The sequence below is a fragment of the Hemibagrus wyckioides genome, linkage group LG11 (assembly GCF_019097595.1).
Source record: "Hemibagrus wyckioides isolate EC202008001 linkage group LG11, SWU_Hwy_1.0, whole genome shotgun sequence".
Lineage (NCBI taxonomy): Eukaryota > Metazoa > Chordata > Actinopteri > Siluriformes > Bagridae > Hemibagrus > Hemibagrus wyckioides.
In genome coordinates this window covers 22199176-22218697 of record NC_080720.1, presented here as the reverse complement: position 1 = coordinate 22218697, position 19522 = coordinate 22199176, and the positions used below count along the sequence as shown (strand labels likewise).

At 38.9% G+C, this 19522-nt stretch overlaps 2 protein-coding genes across 2 annotated transcripts in view; both read right to left on the bottom strand.

Annotated features, from left to right (window-relative positions):
* Positions 1-1936: 1936 nt before the first annotated feature.
* ppp4r2b (protein phosphatase 4, regulatory subunit 2b) lies at positions 1937-11392 on the bottom strand. The gene is made up of 9 exons (XM_058403741.1): positions 11232-11392; positions 10475-10556; positions 10146-10316; positions 8607-8700; positions 5105-5142; positions 4934-5008; positions 4689-4829; positions 4082-4392; positions 1937-3682 (listed from the first exon to the last, which is right to left on the bottom strand). Exons 1-9 carry the CDS (start codon positions 11263-11265, stop codon positions 3372-3374), a joined length of 1257 nt encoding a protein of 418 aa, XP_058259724.1. The 5' UTR covers positions 11266-11392; the 3' UTR covers positions 1937-3371.
* Positions 11393-13166: 1774 nt separating this feature from the next.
* The window catches only part of gxylt2 (glucoside xylosyltransferase 2), a 29105-nt gene continuing 22749 nt past the window's right edge, over positions 13167-19522 (bottom strand). The window contains exons 6-7 of the mRNA XM_058403632.1: positions 17694-17866; positions 13167-16932 (exon numbers count right to left, since the gene is read on the bottom strand). Of these exons, the coding sequence (XP_058259615.1) occupies positions 16744-16932; positions 17694-17866 (362 nt within the window). The 3' untranslated portion in view covers positions 13167-16743. The remainder of the gene's footprint in view (positions 16933-17693; positions 17867-19522) is intronic.

Below are 19522 nucleotides of genomic sequence, written 5' to 3'. Positions count from 1 at the left end.
GTGTATCATGAATAATTAGGGAAAATTATTTTTAGGCCCATGTTACTAAAAGTAAACTCTTTTTTTTTTGGAACTAATTAAAATCTAAAAAATCGTTGTAAAGAGTTACAGTTAGAATTGTGCCATCTGAATTTGTATGCAAAAATCTAAATCTGAATTTTGGCACTGACAGGGTGAAATTGCCAATAGTTTTTATTTGTGGATGGACCTACGCATGCCCTAAATGGAAGCCCAGATGCTGTATCTCCAGAGTCTGTCCAGTTGCACACTTCGCCAGGCTTGACACAAGGCCAATTCATCTCAAGGACTTATAATGTCATCTCAGTAAGCTGTGGCATATGCACTGTGCAGACAAAAAATTTTGTCCATCACTCATTGGTAAGCTTTGGCTTGTGCGCCCATAAAAGCTAGAAAGCGGAAACAGAAATAGAAAACAGAAATTCTTTTCTGTTACCATGTCAAACACCCTGAGGCCTCTGGCCATATAAAACTTTAAATGGAAGCCTGGGGTACTTCCTCAACAGCAAAGAGCCAATTATACCAATTAAGTTTGTTCACTTATTAAACCATGCCACCAGCCTGTCTGTCTGAGGATGATATATGCTGATGGAGACTCACTTCATTTTCATTCTCGATATACTTCTTGTTGTGTATGCTACTTGAATGTAGTAACTTGGTAGTAAAATGGTCAGGGTCTCTTTCACGATCCTGAAACATTATGCAGAATTGGGTTATAGTTGGACACCTGGAAGAAAGAGCGTCTCTCTACCAACAACTGGGTTACAGATTCACCAGTTCCAGTATTACAGCTCAGGCTATTTAACCCATCATAAATAACGTTGAAGTCATGATAGGTTAGGGTGACTCCTGGCCACATTTCTTTAGTGTCTATGACCAAAACCTGGTTAAAGGCATGCCTTAGAGTGTCATCATTCAGCTACACCAGGGAGAATTCAGAAAGAGGTGCCATTGTAGTAAAAGGTTCTGTCCCCTGGTCCCGGGTGCATTTTCCCTGATGCCACCAGTATTGGATTTTTTGATTGCTGATCAGTGGTGCAAAGGAGGCCTAGGGCACCTAATCCACCTGCATCTTGGGGGAGAAAATTCCCTAGCCACAATTAGACCTGGGCCCAGTTCCAGCTGTTAAGGGGCTAGCTGGGGAGACCCAGGATTGCATTCCCACTCCCAGCAATCAGTGCTACTCTGGCTTGTCCCATGGATGAAAACAGCAGCTTCTTTCTTCTCAAGACTGGTGTCCAGTGGGTGAAAAGGAGGCATGTGCATCTCTGCAAACACTGCCAGGTGAGGCTGTATGCCCTTTTGAAGAGCATCTCCACTTGGTGACACTGGGCAGGTTGGTGACTCAGCATCTGCAACTACTGGGTATATCAAACAAGCAAACTTTGAACTATGGCCCAAGCTCCCAGATTTAACTATTTGTGTAACCATTTGTAGGGAAGTTCCAGTTGGTCAAATTTTATATAGTATTAACGATGCCTTTTAGCTGTTTTTTGCCAGCAAGGTGTAATAAAGAGACTTTGAACTGTAATGCTTATTCATATATTGTTTCATATTTTAGATATGAAAACATAAAAATGAACCTTGGGTACCCATGACTGACTTCATATTTTGGTAGGTCTTAACACTGCATACTGGGACCACCACACAAGACCAGCCATTTTGAAGATGCTCTGACCCGGTCATGTAGACATCCCACTTTTCCTGCTTCCAACACACCATCTTCAAGAATCGACTGTTCACTTGCTGCCTAATATATCCTACCTCTTGACAGGTGCCACTGTACCAGGATAAGGATTTAACAGGTCAGGGGTTTTAATGTTATGGTTGAATGGTGTACACACACACACCCACACAGCGTTAACACTTTTTCAGTCAGTAAAAGACGGACTCATGACTGAACAGGACAAACATCATCTTAAATAGCTGTGATTTTAATGTGCAATGTAAATTTTTACAAAATCAACTGGAAAGCAACATTAATAGTTTATGAACATGTTATTTGTTCAGAAGAGTAAATACGTGGAAACATTTGGACCATTTTGCATGAGTCATCTTTACTATTTTAGTTCATGTGTTTGTACTGCAGAAGTTCCTGTTCACTGTTTACAAAGACAAGGCATTATATAAACAAAAGGTAGAAAACCTTAATCAATAAAAAATAAGATAAGAAAAACACCTCATTTGCACATTTAAAATCAGAACATTTATTGCTTCACCTGAATACTGCATTGAAAGCACACGCATTCAGTATACACAAAGATCTTACAATAATATGGATCCACAAACAGCAGTGAACACAATGCTCTACAAAACTACCGAACTTTAAAAATTCTAAATATCAAAACAGTACAGGTGCAGTAGAGGCAGTCAGTTGTAACTGGTGAGACAGTGTGGTATAGACATGAGCGCCTCTCACACACTCTCACTTTCACAAACACACAGTTTTAGCTCAATCTGACTAGTGCTCAGACTGGCATCCAAAAAAAAAAATCTAAATTTCTCAAAAATAGAGTGATTCATTGAAATGTTCATATAAATTATTGTTGTGAACCAAAAAAAAAAAAAAATTCATCATTCACTTGAAATCTGTTCCACTAAGTATATGTACCTTTTATATGAAACTCTTTCCTTCATTACAGACTAGGGTGTAACAGCAAGAGTTTAAAAAAGGGAAGGGAGGGACAACATGTGGGGATGGGGGTGTATCAGCTAATCATTTCTACATGGGTCCATATGCAGACAATCTGACAGATGTAGCACAACCCTTAACCAACAGCCCAACACAAGTGGGAGGAAAAATAACCTGAATACGAACCAATAATTATGGCCCTTGCTTTGGAGTCCTTAGAGAAACTGCATAAGAAAGGAGAAATTCTACTGATCTGGAGATAAAGTCTGTGTAAATGAACTACAAAAAAAAAAAAACTGAAGGGGAAAAAGAAACCCCAAAACCCTCACACATCTATAGCATGTACAGAATATATCAAAGTGAGAGACCACAATCGCTCTGCTGGACTAGAACAGAAGGGGGAAAAACTTTTAAAGACCAACTGCATTCAGTGGTGCTAAAGGTAGGGTGCAAGTGAAAGAGAATGAAAAACTTCCAGTTTAAAACCTTCGATACAAAACTAAAAAGAAAATAAAAACAAAAAAAAAAATCATCACATATGTACACCAGCATAGTGTGTCCACCCATAACAGGTAAGAAAGCTGGAAAAAGTAGGTGACGCTGGACCAAAAGGCTGTTGTTGGCCCCAGTTAAAGAGTCCATCCTGTTACTGTTAGTGTGTTCTGAAATCTCCACACGCTGGTTGTTGTTTATGCTACAAAGTCTGTGTTTAGTAGGCGCCTTAATCCTGCTCCATAGGCTCTTCTGTGTTTTCTAAGTCTAGATCCCCCATCTCCACTCTGCCCTCTGTGGGTGAGTCTGCACCACTGGGGGTGGAGTCAGAAGAGGCGGCAGGGCCAGCAGCAAGCTCATTACTACTACTGCTGCTGCTGCTGCTGCTACTGTCCGGCTCGCTAGACTCCTCCTCCACCTCCTGCCTCTCAGGGCTGGAAGCAGGAGCTGTCTGCTCTGACTGGTCCATGTCACTGGGTTCCTGGGCAGAACCGGAAGGAACTTCCCTCTCTGCAAAGTCGGATTGTGTACTAGATGGCTCTGTAAACACAAAAGAAATAGTTTGGATTCACGGTTTAAACATAGACTTGTACTTTGCTCTGAGGCACAACAGAAAAATGATTTCACTTGATAATCAAACAATTCAAAATCCAGTAGCTCAAAAGTCTTCATTAAAAGATTTCTAATTTTAAGATTTTTATATTAAGATTTTAATTCATAACTATTTAGGAAAACATTCAGTTTTCTCGGTATGTTCAGTTGATAAATCTGCCTGCTTCAGCAACTTAACCTTTTTAATACTTTGACTGTATAAGAATCTTGCTTAAACAACATCAAATGTATTCACTTTTAATTACCAATTAATTGACTTTTTTTCATAAATTTTTTTGACAAACACATAACAGGTAAAAAATAGAACTAAACATTTTCAGGTGATACCTTGGTCCTCACAAGATGCCGTTGAACTGGCATCCTCCCGCTCTTCCTCATGCCCTTCATGTTTCTCCTCCTGCGTCATGGATGATGGCGAATCTGCATTTCCCGAAACACCAGACACCTCCTCAGATTGAATGGTCTTGTCATCCGATTCACCTTCAGTGTCTTCCTCCTCCTCATCCTCACCTCCTTCCTCACTGAACTTGAGCCTCTTCACCTCCTGCTGTTCTTCCTCTGGGTTTTCTTCCTCATCTGCATGCTTGTTCTTAATGCAGCTATTCAAGGGAGATCCAAGGCCTGACACAGGCACATCACTGAAAACCATACATAAAACAAAATGCTTAAGAGTTAAAAATGCAAGCCTGACAAAAAATAAAAATCGTTGAACGGCAATACCTCTATTATAGTACATAGCTTAATACCAACAAACAAAAGAAAAAGGTCAATGTGTGAGATAACCACACATAACCTTATACATCTTGGACCTTTTAGTATGTAGCTAAAACAAGCAGAACATCAATGCTAGCTTCAAAGAACTATTTAGAGAAAACCTGCACAATAAAGAAGTAGGCAGACTAGGTTAAAACAAGAGAAAGAGAAGTAAGTATACCAGACAGGTTTGCTGTGGCCAGGTGTTGTGTTTGCATCTTTGTTTTCTGTGCTGTCCAGCAAACCATTTGTGGCCAGTGAACTAGATGTGGAAATTTTCACTCTGCTCAATGGCCGTGGCGTTCCTGGCCCATTCACTTTCCTGAGAAACAGGATGAAATTAAATTCATTAATAATAAATGCTTAATAAGTAACCATAGTATTTACTCTGATAGAGAGAATTTTAATATGCATAGCCTAATTTACCTTTCTGTGAATATGGATGTGCTACCTTGCAACATGACTCCATTCATTCTGTTAACACCACTACAACCGTTTTTCCTGAGAATTGGGGGGAAAAATCCTCTATTAGCACCCATCACTATTGTATATGAACAGAACTACTGAGATTAGGTGGCACAAATTGATAGTACTTACTCTGAGTTGGGATACACACAACTGACCACCATCACATTCTAGGAAAAGACAAAGCACAAAAATAACACAATGGCAAGTCATTCAAACTCTTTTCCTTCAATACACAACATATAAACACTTTGAATAGTTTAATGTGTGATCACATGGGCTCTAGGTACTAAGCTCTAGGCTCTGCAATAGGGGGGGGTGACTTTTTTTTTTGAATGAATTTCCAAGGTCATGGAATTTCTTTCTAATATACTCAAATTCCCCCTCCGGGGAAAAAAAAGGCTATTGCAACATACTTTTCATCATTTTATTAACACCCCATACAATGTAACCGAATAATATGCAGTCATACAAGGCTGTATGCTTGGCAATGCTCCAATCATTTGTGCCTTTGTCCAAATATCTGCTGCCTTGTTAGGGTGGTAAGTCAATAGGGGAGCCTGAAGATTGGTTGTTGTGGAGGTGCAAGTCAACAAACAGCATTATCTTTGACCGTAACCTTGCCATCTATGGTGTCAAACCCAAAATACTTCCACATGTTCCTTTTTAGATGATCTGGGGTTATAACTGTCTGCTCAAGGCAGTTCTGCCACTTGCTGTTATGTTCCTTTTTTTTTTTTTTTACATCATTGGCTTAATTTACTGATCGGTCAAAGAGGACATTCAAAACTTTTAGAGCGCCCACTGCTGGATCAGATGCTAAACAATAAAATTACAAGCTGTCTAATGTATTAAGGCTGCACATTAATATTTGTATAGGCAAATTCAGTTTCTAATTATAGTGAATTTTTTACATCATGTTCGAATATTGGTTAATAAGTGACAGCTTTACTCTGAAAAAATATGCTTTAAATATGTTGGGTGTGTCTAAAAATGACCAAGTGACAGGTTTTTATATGTTAAGGCTGTGGAATTCAGGTCTAGACTACATAAAACAAGATTTCAGAATGATACAGACTATAAGAACAGCTTTGACAGTAGTGGGACTTAACCCGAATTACAGGTCCATATCAACATGATTGTTTCAATACAAATATAACTTATGCTTTACATGCCACTCCTCATAAAGAGAATTAAGTGTGCAATTGTTGATTTAGTTAGGGTTCCTGTAACAAGTCATTTCATTAGTATTTTTGAAAAAAAGTGTTTCCAGTGTAAAACAGTTGCTTAAAGTTTCTCAACATCGAGTTTTCAAAATGGACCACTTTCCATTTTTCTGTCTTATAAACAAAAAAACATTAAAAAACAAATGCTAATAAGGGATCAACTGTCTATAGTTGCTACAATGTGATAACTTTTGGATGTTCCACAACATTAAATGCAACATAAATGAATAAAAAGTTAAACATGTACATCATAACAAAAATAAAGCTAGGCAAATAGATACAAGAGAAATAACACATTGGGAACTGTTTTTATGGGAAAATCAACTTTGTAGTGGTAAAGGAACACACAACTCTTGTGTTTTATCCCTTGCGTAATAAAGTGTGCTGCGCTTAATAGTAGGTATTTACAGTCTTATGCAAAAGTTTAGGCACCCCTTGATAAATAACAGATTTTGGTGATTTTTTTAATTGAAAAGATGTTAACACAGTCTCTCTTTGGAAATGGAAAAAATGCACAATATTTTCAGCCAACATTGGTGCAAAGTTACTTCTTATGCCATAAATTGAACAAAAATAAAAAATAAAAACATTATTATGGCACTGTGCAAAAGTTTGGGCACTCTAAGATTTCCAGAGTCTCAGATTCTTTTTACAAGGTTTCAGACCTTAATCAGCTCGTTAGATCTGATGCATGGCAACAGCTGTCATTAGTAAATGCCAATTTCAAAGCTTTACAAATACTTTACTTAGGTTCTTCAAACCTTGTGCACACACTTGCGGACACTCAACAACCATGGGTTCCTCTAAGCAGCTGTGTAAGACTCTGAAAATGAAAGTTATTGATGGCCACAATGCAGGAGAAGGCTACAAGAAGATAGCAAAGCGTTGTCAGCTTGCAGTTTCCACAGTGAGAAATGTAATTAAGAGATGGCAGTTCAGGGGAACTGTGGAGGTCAAGATGAGATCTGGAAGACCAAGAAAACTCTCGGAGAGAACTGCTCGTATGCTGGTCAGAAAGACAAATCAAAACCCCCATTTGACTGCAAAAAACCTGCAGGAAGGTTTAGCAGACTCAGGAGTGGTGGTGCACCGTTCCACTGTGCAGCGATGCTTGCACAGACAAGACCTTCATGGAAGAGTCAGCAGAAGAAAACCTTACCTGCGTCCCCATCATAAAATCCAACGTCAGAAGTATGCAACAGAACATCTACAGAAGCCTGATGTGTTTTGGAAACAAGTGCTGTGGACTGATGAAGTTAAAATAGAACTCTTTGGCCACAATCAGCAAAGGCATGTTTGGAGAAAAAAAGGAGCAGCATTTCATGAAAAGAACACCTTGCCAACTATTAAGCATGGGGGTGGATCTATCATGCTTTGGGGTTGTGTTGCAGCCAGTGGCACGGGAAACATTGCACGGGTGGAGGGAAGAATGGATTCCACTAAATACCAGCAAATTCTGGAAGCAAACATCACACCATCTGTAAAAAAGCTGAAGCTGAAAAGAGGATGGCTTCTACAACAGGACAATGATCCTAAACATACCTCGAAATCCACTATGGAATACCTAAAGAGACGCAAGCTGAAGGTTTTGGAATGGCCATCACAGTCCCCTGATTTAAACATCATTGAAAATTTGTGGGTAGATCTTAAAAGAGCTGTGCATGCAAGATGACCAAAGAATATTACAGAACTAGAAGCCTTCTGCAAGGAAGAATGGGAGAAAATCCCAAGTACAAGAATTGAAAGACTTAGCTGGCTATAAAAAGTGTTTGCAAGCTGTGATATCTGCCAGAGGAGGTGTTACTAAGTACTGATTATGTAGGGTGCCCAAACTTTTGCACAGTGCCACAATAATGTTTTTATTTTTTATCTTTGTTCAATTTATGGCATAAGAAGTAACTATGCATCAATGTTTGCTGAAATTATTGTGCATTTTTTCCATTTCCAAGAGACTGTGTTAACATCTTTTCAAAATCTGTTATTTATCAAGGGGTGCCTAAACTTTTGCATAAGACTGTATATGCAAAGGGCTGGTGTGAATGGGGGTTTTCTTTCCAATTAAACAGGAACTTCATTTGATTCCACCTGTTTAATCAGTTGATCTTTGGCTTCTGCTTGACTGGAATGAAAACCAACTTCCACACTGGCCCTTTCTAGATGAGGCTGGACACCCCTGATGAAGCACATCATTCTTACAGAACATGTGGAGAATCAAGGCAGACTTGGATTATATTAGTTCCTGAATCTGTCATGTACTATATTCTCTAGCAACTGCATAAACAGTGAACTGTTTGGATGATTAGAAATGGAAAATATATTTATTTTGGTTCGATATCACTACCCTAATGTGTGTCCTATTCTGAATGCTAACAAACATGTTTAAATTCAACAGTATAGTCCATTCTCACCTTCTCAACCCCTCTGAGAAATTTCTCTGTTCCTGTGTAGTTCCTCTTGGGATCTGTGAGTAGCTCACACAAGCGCTGGATAGTGAATGGAATCCTGGGAAAATGTAGATCACACATTATTAAGCATGTGTTAATGTTTCATTTTCATATCATTTCAACTGTCTGCTTTAAGATTTTACAATATCTTAAGTGTTTAAAAAAAACAAAAAACAAATTATTCGTCTAAACAACAACAAAAAAATCAGTCCAGTCCACCAGTTTTTTTTTTTTTATAACCATCATGCGCAGCATTAGGGGATAGCATTAAGTGAAAAGGGATTAGTATAAAATATGCAATTGATTATTTTATCTTTTTTTTTTAGCTCCAAGCATGTTAAAGAATCGACTGTCTGACCACCTGTTTTATCCTCACAGTGCATGTCTCTCCAGTCCTTTTAACTGGTCAACAAAACACAGTTTGTACATATTTTCACAGGGGTAAGGATGTCCAATCTACCCTCCTGCATAACTCCTTTTCCACCTGAACCTTAATGCAAGAATTACATGTAACAGGTTAAGTATGAACACAAGCAAACCTGAATTACTAGGAATACTAATTCAGCCAGGACAAGACAGAATACAATTTTCAGAAAAACAGCATGAATGCTCATCTGTGAACAGAAGCGAATACAGTATCAGCAAAAAGGAGGACATCTTTATGATCACTTATCTCCTTCTTGACATGGTTGATTTAAAACCATGTGTGAAGCAAAAAATGAGGAAGTCGGAAGGGGGAGAACAAGAGAAACACCAAGAAAATGGGGGAAATTCAGGAATGAAGCTGAAATGAAGGAAATGAAAGATGTTGAAAAGATGAAAATCAATTTTATGTGGAATTTAGGATAGGTCTTGTGTGATTTCTTTTGGCTTATGTTAAATCAAGCATGCCAGTAGAACACTATTAAAAGACTGCATAACGCCAAAACAAAACAGTACTCCTTGGCACAAATGTGGATTTTTTTTTTTTTTTATGTACACAAATCTTTCTACAGCTTCCACTTTTAAAACATTTATTAAAATTCATTTCACATTATAGCTCAATACAGTAAGCAGGGGTGGTCAAATCAGTAGTTTGGGCATGGAGCCAAGCAGACGTTCTGTTGCAATTCTGCTTTACTGATTTTTGAGTAACTGACGCCTCATGCACAAGATGAGCAAAATCACAAATACACTCACACCCATACATACACTACGGACAATTTAGAGATCCCAATCAGCTAACAATGTCTTTGGACAGGGGAGAAAACCACGGTACCTGGAAGAAACCCTGGAAGCACAGGGAAGAAACTCTAACCCCCAACTGCAGAGGTACAAGGCCAATGTGCTAACCATGCCCGTTGTATAACTATATGAATAGAAAATAGATATGCTGACCAGACGCAAATAATATCTCTGGCATGTGAAGTAAGGACAAAACGTCAGATCTCACAGTTGAAACATCGTCACACTGGAGCTTTCTATGAACGTGTGATTTGCCGATCCCTGGATAAGTCTACTCACCCGTTGTATCCGTTGACAATCTTCAATATTCTCTCTTTCATCTCCTCAAACGGGATAGACTCTACGTTAGGGTTCGCAGGTCCTCTCTGCTCTGGTGCCGAAGCTCGAAAGTCCTCCATAACCTTCTCCAGTTTGAACAGAAAGTAGCTTTTAAACTGCGACCATGAGACCCTACAGACAGACACACACACACACACAGTCAATCCATATATACAAATGAAGTAAGGAGAGCAGATTTCTGAAACACATTCACTTGACAAACTTCTCTACACGATGCGATTTTTCTACTTGTTAGAAAAGTTAAGTTCCAGCTTGTCCGCATGACTTACATGGTCTCTCCAGTCTTTGCGACATGGCACAGAAACTGGTCCAATACAGGAGACACTTCCTTTTTCCCTTTCTTCTCGAAATCTGAGGACAACAGAGAGAAACACAGGGACAGCACTTCACTCACACACTGTTCTTCCAGTAACAGCATCATGGCTTGAACTAAAGTGTATACCAACAAAACAACTTTAAACCGTACAGACTTTCACAAGTTTACATTACTTTGACTAAATACTAAACACTGACAGATTACCGGCTTTCACAATAAGAATAAATGTATTACTGGCTTCAGTCATTTGAAATGTTGTCTTAAAGATTAGAAATGTCTCAGTTACGCCATGTAAAAGTCAGACAAGACAACCCGGACACCGCGTAAACACATGGAGTAAAACATTAGGACGACTTAGAAATATATTACTTTAAAGTGTGTAATGCGCAGCTAGCTAGCTCGCGTCCCAAGACTTGCTTAAGACCGGAATGGCTACCAATTAGCAGCTAACCGCTAACCTGGCTAGCTGTGTACACTCACAAGGCGAAAACTCAGCAGGACTCAACTCGCTATACCATTAATCGCGAATTTAACTCCTGACCAAGCGAAAGGTCAAATCTCAACGCGAAGAAGTTAGCGGCGAGCGCTAACGAGTGAGCTAAGTTGTCGTGCTAACGTGAAGCTAACCACACCACTCGCTGTATAGCCATTAGCTCGTGCCTCCACGCCACCGGTCTGCCTCGATAAATAAAGTAAACAATAATAAGAACCTTTTAGAGCCTCTAGAAGGGTGTCAATTTCCATGTTTCCGAGCGTGTAAATCCACCACGGAGCGACGTGCTAATGGCTGCTGTGTTGAGGGGGGAAAGCGGAAAAAAAATTCAATATGGCGTGCGTGCGTGACGTCACGAGTGGAAAGCGGCCGGTGTTGTAGTACGCATACTCTAACCTGCGCCGCCCTGACCTCTTCTCTAATTACTACTCCACTGATTAACGCTGCAGCGTGTGTTCCTCAAGGCACTCACTGATTGGTCCGTTTACAATCGAGACCCCACTAGTTTGTTGAATGCTTGAATCTGATTGGTCAGGCGGGGTTGCTTCTAGAACAGCGGACCTGACCGTAACTCATAGGTTTGTATTCATGCGCGCGCTTATCTGATGCAGCAAATTCACAAGGACTAGCGCGAGAGCTGTAAAAGCTTAGCGTGATGATAAACGGAGTTGAAAACATTTACGTGTCAGTGTCACAGTGAAGTCTTCAACACTCCACTCTGGTGCTTTAGAACACTTACTGTTTATGGTAAGATAAGCGATAAACAGGTACCACCCATATATCCATTCATTTTATTTTATGTACTGTTTATCCTACACAGTGAGCCTGAAGCCTATCCCAGGGTGCCAACCCATCCCAGGGTGCCAACCCATCACAGGACACAATCTCACCCCCATTTGGACACTATTTAGAGAGCAACTGATCTGTTTACCAAGACATTTTGGACAATTTCATGCTCCAAACTTTGTGGGAACAGTTTGGGGATGACCCCTTCCTGTTCTGACATGACTGAACACCAGTGCACAAAGCCAGGTCCGTAAAGACATGGATGAGCGAGTTTGATGTAGAGGTACTTGACAGAGTCCTGACCTCAACCCAACAGAACACCTTTGGGATGAATTAGAGTGGAGAATGCGAGCCAGACTTTCTCGTCCAGCATCAGTGCCAGGCCTCACAAATGCACTTCTAGAGGAATGGTCAAAAATTCCCATAAACACAGTCTTAATCCTTGTGGAAAGCCTTCAAGATGTTATAGCTGCAAAGGGGGGTGGGGGGGTCAGTTTTGACCTGGCTTGCAGTCTCCACTATAATTCATCCCAAAGGTGTTCTATCAGGTTGAGGTCAGGACAAGTTCCTCCACACCAAACTCGCTCATCCATGTCTTTATGGACCTTGCTTTGTGCACTGGTGTTCAGTTATTTTGGAACAGGAAGGGGTCATCCCCAAACTGTTCCCACAAAGTTGGAGCATGAAATTGTCCAAAATGTCTTGATATGCTGAAGCATTAAGAGTTCCTTTCACTGGAACTAATGGGCCAAAACCAACCCCTGACCAAAAAAACAAAAACACACCTGAATTCAGTGATTTGGAGAGGTGTTCCAAAACCTTTGGCAATATAGTGTATAAAAGGATAAAACTGCTTGAAAAATAATTATTCACTCCTAAAAAAATCCACCATTGTCTCATCAGCTACCAGATGCCAAATCACAGCCTGATCTAGTCAAACTGATAGCACTTCTTTGCCAGCTGGGAAGTTATTTTCCAGCTTCCTTATTACTCAACTAAACTGAGCATTAATATTTTACTAATTATCTTCCTGTTGGTTTATGTTCTTAAAACTAATTTACCTACAGTCTCTATACATAGAGAAAACCAACACTTCACACCAAAATGTCTTGCAGAAATGTTTACAATTTATATTGTTTAGATTTTAGGAATGCCTTTCCTTGGATGACTGAAGTTACATTTTGGTGAAGTGTTCATTTCCCCTATGTATGGAGCTGTTTGGGATACCCTGTAGAATATAGCAGAAACTACTTCCTTGTTTGATCAGTTCAGCCTGGATTTTTGGCAGCTAGACAAAACAAGCTAGAATTTCCAGCAAGACTATGTTACAATCATAACCTTACATAACCTGAATAGAAGACGAGGAAAAGCTTGTGCATTTTTATTTCTGACATTTCTGACATGCATGGACAAGTCCGATTTCAAAGAAAAACAAAACAAAACAAAAAATATATAGCATCGTATGTTTTCAGAATGTTCCACTTCATCAGCAGTGGGGTGCTGCTGGAAACCAGTCCCAGATAAGAAAAAGCACACTGTGCTGATGGTCACATTGTCATATTATTTACAACACTATTTTCTCAGACCTTCAAAATAAAAATATGTATAAGCAATCAATCACCAGTATAAAGGATTGAAATAAAAGCATCACACGATATTTAGCAGGTTAGAGTTTATAGAGACAGAGTCATTTCTGTAATTCTGAAGTTTATGAAGAGAGTTAATTTGGTGATCTGACATGGTCAGTGCTTACCATGGGAAAATACACTGTTTACAAAAATTTGGTAAACAATTTTGGTGCGTTTTTTAAGTTTATGTGAAATGTATGCTTCCAAACTAAGTATAACTACTTAAAGGAAAATTCATCTTGCAAAGACACTTACCAAGCACTTTATTAGGAACACCCGTAAACCTACTCATGATCGTGTGGCTGCATTGTGATGTACAAGATCATACAGATACAGGTAACAACTTTAGATAATGTTCACATGCACCATCATTATGAAGAAAAAGTGTTATCTCAGTGAGTCTGACTGTGGCATTGTTGGAACCAGGATCTCCTGGGAATTTCTAAAACAGCAATTGCTAGAGTTTGCACAGAATAATATGAAAAACAATAAAACATCAGGTTCTCTTGGTGCCCTCTTGGTGCGAGAGCTCAGAGGAAAATGGCCTGGTTAGTATCAAGCCAACAAGAAGGATACAGAGACTGAAATAATCATGCTTTATAAATAAAGCCTCTCTGTACATACAAACCAACAAAGCTTGAGGTGGATGAGCTACAACAGCAGAGGATCACATTGGATTCCACAACTTTCAGTCAAGTACAAGAAGCTGAGGCTACAATGGACACAGACTGATTTTAGTTTTTTTTTTTCCAGTCTTCAAATGTGCAGTTTGCGTGAGTCTATGCCCACTGTAGCCTTAGGGTCCTGTTCTTGTTGGACAGGAATAGAACCTGATGTGGTCTTCTGCTCATGTAGCTGTAGGACTGTATGCATTATCATGCCGTCACACGATTGGTTCATTAGTTAACTGCTTAATTGAGTAGGTGTACAGTTATTCCTAATATAAAGAGCAATGACAGTAAATTAACCTTCATTAAATACAATGTGATTATTTAACCTGGTGCTAATGTGTGAGTTGGTACTGTATTTACATTAACACTTAAAACTGTGTTGAACAGGAGAAAAGGTATTGGAAGTAATGGCTCTTAAAAACAAATGTGAAAGAGCTTCTTTTTTCTCCCACCCTTTTCCAGCATTCACCACACTTCAGGTAGAGAGTGCTGTATTTGACTCAAGGTGGCAACTTGTAATTCCCAACCTCCGACTAGGAAAATCCAAAGAAAACTTCCCCTCAACATGAAATCCCAATTTGTTAACTCCTGGTAATCTTTTCAACTATGAGCTTCTTTCCAGGTTGTGGAATGGCGTCACATTAACATGACTGCGCTTTGAATCAGAAGTAAACAAAGTATTGCTTCTTACCTTTGAGTTATGTTGTATATGTTTGCATTAGATAGATCAAGAGAGATACATTCGCTTGTTAAATCTAGAACACTGACTATGCAGTTTGCTGTTCTGAGAAGAAAATATACATCACTCGTACATCATAGTTTGATGGATAGCTTGTTGCTGAGTAAAGATGAACATGGAAGCGTCCATGTATTTTTATTTATTTGTTTTACTTCGAATGAAACGTGAGTCAAAATGGCATTGTGGGTAATGTAGGAAAGCTTTCAGTGAAATGAATAGAAAAAGAAGTTTAATTCAGAATTTCATTACCAAAAAAAAAAAAAAAAAAAAGTGGCCTGGATGCCACTGAAGATCTCATATTATTTTAAAATTATTTTTAATAATAATAATTATCGATACTTAAGCATAATATGGAACTCGTTTAAGATGGATTTTTTTTCCCCAACACACATCTACCACGCTCACAAGCATTAAAACAATTTAGCATCACAACCTCATGTTATTGTTTGTATTATGAATGAGTAATGTAAATGTTCTCTCTAAATTTGTTGTTAGATGAAATCATTATTTACTCATCGGCTTGATCCCACTAGTTTCTGTTCCCCGCCTGATAAGGAGGTGGCAGGATTTTGGAAACGCTCAATAGGACATTGACTTGAAGATGCGCACCACATACGCAATGCTGTGCATGTTATGTATGCAACACACTTCAAGGGAATGATGATTAATGAGCAGTATGTGCAGAACATCGCACAACCTTGAAAGGAGCACAGAGTGGAAAAACACGGTCCTGGACGAGTTTCTGTTTTTTTTGGGGTTTTTTTTATCGCTTCTTGCCACAAGATGGAAATAATAGCACAAATGTCTTGGAATATTGCTGCTGCATTAGCAGTATATTAGTTTCCAAAAGCAATTTTACTGCCATATTTTATGGCTTGTAGAAGCCTAGGAGAGGTCAAATCTGTGTCGTATCCAATTTTAGAAGCATGCATTTCACACAAAAAAACCCCTCTAAAAACAGAATCAAGCAGGGTCTTCTCTTTGTTTTTTAAACCAGACAATATTGTATTGTAGTGGTTTATATCATAATACTGTCATGTCAAAAAAATGGAAATGTACCTCATTATGATCACAGGAAAGTATGCAGATTTCACATTATTTATGGCTTATGACCGGGGCAGGGCTTTGTTGTAGACTGGGTGGATATGTAAACCAGGATTTTAGTTCCCGAGAGACAAAAACAGTGAACGCAATCTGACTACTGAAATGAATAAAAGTGGCCCATTATCAGGCAATAAAGTCACTCAGTTCTACGGCGCTGCCCCCAGGCAACACTGACTGGCATTTGCTTTCTTCTACACCATTATCTGTGAATAGGAACACTGCACATTCAAAGTGCTACACCGCCCTGGTCTTGCCTGTGTCTGACCCACAGAATGGTCCCTGCTTCGCATTTTCAATACATCTTTGTGTCTGCTGAGCATGTGCTCGGCAGTTCTCTTAATATTCTTTGCAATAAGGAGACAAACGAATAATATAGCATGTGCAATCTGTCACTCTGTTATGCCGTGTAAGAGAAAAACGTTACTTTTTCTCCATCACTTCATATCATACTAACTTCTCTGAAGAAAAAATAAAAATCCAGCTAAAATTTATTCAACATATACCCACTTTCTAGGTATTAACCTTATGGACTGTTTTCCCCCACTGCTCTTTTAATTAAATGGTTCAGTTCTTTGGAGAGCAACCCCCTCATCAAGCTGCCATTTCTTCCATAATAACCACTGCTTAAAACCCAGTCTATCCAAGAAGCTGTGCTTCATCCTTTCCAGACAGAGAACACTGGTCCAGAAACCACACAGCGTTCTTGGTATTGCACATGTTCCATAAAAAAATAAACACCACTGGTTTTAGAGAATCAGCTCTTCTCCTTGTCGTTTAGTAAACTGCAGCATCCGGTGCAGTTCAGCGATGCTGTCTGTGTATCGGCCGAGCGTGTCGGACCACTTTTTGCTCGAATGCGGCTTTCATGGTCTTCTCGATCTGCTTCAGAAACACCTGAGGAACTCTGCCACATAGAGTGTTGACTGTGTCCAAGAATTTGGTCTGGAGAGGAGAAAACAAGGACTGGAAGAAGTTTTCTCCAACAGGATACTGAAAAAGAAGAAAATGAAGGAAGAGAATAAGAACAGAGGTTAAATGTGATGAACAGATCAAAAATCATAATGCAGGTCATATCTGAAAAACAGAACAGTCACATACCCTTGGCTGGTCAGTTTAATAGGAACACCTGCTTATTCAGAAAATTAACCAATCCTATCCTGTGGCAGCAGTGCAATACATAAGGTCATCAGGTCAAGTGCTTCAGTTCACATCAAATGTCAGCATGGGAATATGACTGTGAGGTACTTGTTGGTGCCAGGCAGGATGGTTTAAAATGATATCCTTGGATTTTTTGCACAACAACAATACAAGGGCAAAAAAAACCCTTCTAGTCTGCAAGTAGAAACACAATGCTGATGAGAAGGGTTAAAGGAAAATGGCCATACTGGTTCAAGCTGATAGAAAGTCTACATTAACTATCACAGCCACTGTTTACAACCATGATGAAGACAATCTTAGACAGAGTCACTGATCTCAGATTCTGCTGTTTGATGTGAAGCACTTGACCTGAATTTGCATGATTTTTTGCATTGTGCTGCTTCCACTTGATTGGTCGACACTTTTCCCACTTCACACCTGATTGAGCTGATCAAGTAATTATTGAGCTCATCAAGAATTCAATTAGTTGCACTGGCACAAGGGAAAAAAAAACTATAATATGAACTACTGAACAGGAAATAGATGGCCGTATACTTTTTACTATATATATATATATATATATATATATAAACACATGTAAAGAGATGACTCACATCACGTATAGAATCATACACCACTTTAAAAGCTGGCTGCTTGTCGTCATGGTAAACGCCACGGTTGCCATGGAGAATAGATACACCTTCCTCCTCAGCCCCCTTACAGTTGCTGCCATACATGCAGTGATCAGGCCTGTAGTTCCACTGGCAGGGAAATGTATACAGGCATTCTGTAGAGGCACACACACACACCTTTAAAAATTATATGCATGTACACAATCCCGGGAAATGAAAGAGGTCTTAATATTAAGGTTAATTCAAAAAGTATTAACAAGTTCCTAAGAAAAACTACAACTTCAGTGGCACTAAAAATATGCACTCAAATAGGTCATAATCTTAAAAAAAAAAAGAACAAAATGTACAATACCCTCAGAAAAAGTGTATTATATATGATGTACTACATAAAGAATAACGCGGCAGATTGCGCTGCTATACAAAAATAATTACAACAGCAACATCTAACAAATGAATAAGCTTATAAATCCATTTATTATTAGCCGTAGATTGCATGGATTGTCCACCACACTGGTTGTTGTGTATGAGAGGCTATTATAGAATTACAATTAGAATGAGCACATTAATCTTAACCTATCCACTACCTGTACTGTTATGTACACACCTTCTGACCAGAATCGAGCCTTCCACCAAAGTGTGGGTCAAGTGCACGCTTTTAATTCTACTTACCATTAGACTATTATATGGACTGTTAATGTGCATTGGCTGTTGCCAGAGAGAAAAATATATTAGAATGATTATAATAGTTATATTAGATATATTATTACATTTAGAATAAAAAAACACGACTGAAAAAATTAACCAACACCTTCTGACTAATCAGATTCAAATTTAACATATGCAATATTTAACTAAGTAATAATATATCATCATATTGCCTGGGCTTACCTATGCTTTATTCATGAATGCACATGCTCAACATACCCATTTACACCTTTTTGTTTCATACACTTGGCAGCTGGTTTGTAACCTGATTAGATTTTAACCGCTTCTGGTAAAAAAGTGCAATTTTTTTGCAAGTGCAAAGTTCAAGTGCAAGTTCTTATTTCTGGAAATAAGAAAGTAGACTACACAAGCTCATGCTCACAGTACTATCAGCTCAAACTACCAACATGACCACTGACAGAATCTTCTCCTTTTTTACTCCAACAGTTTTATGTAAAAGATGGATACAAAACAAAACAAAACAAAAAAGTGTCACAGTGCATGTACATTATAAAGTACTATTTAAGCTGGAGGCCTGCTCAGTGTGTGTAGGATATATATATGCCTTTTACACCAGGCATCTTCAATCTTCTCTGCAATGAGCCGGTGTTGCTGCAGGTTACATTCCACCTGCTTAACTCGTTGTTCTTGTTCTTTAAATGAGTATTTGCTGTGGCTGCCATTTGGCTGAAATTAAAGCCTGCAGCCATACTGGCTCATTCCAGATAAGATTAAGGAGCCCTAATTTATATAACATGTGACGAAAATACACCCCAGACCTCTGGATGTACTAGGGCAAACAGAATCAGGTGTCCACAATCCACATATCCACACATAATCCTTATACTCAAATGCATGAAAGAATGAAGTGAATACAAACCTTTGAGAAACAACGAAGCAATACTGCGTTCTGTTATTCAAATCCTAAAGATCACTGCAGCTATGGTTTAGACCACAGATGCATTGATACAGCCTTCGCAGTGTAGTCATGGGAAAAAGAAAAGTACACCCTCCTTTAATGCTTTCTTTTATAATCAGGGTCTAAATAACAATTCTGTGGCCCTCACCAACATCTATAAACAAATGAATAACCTCAACAACAACAG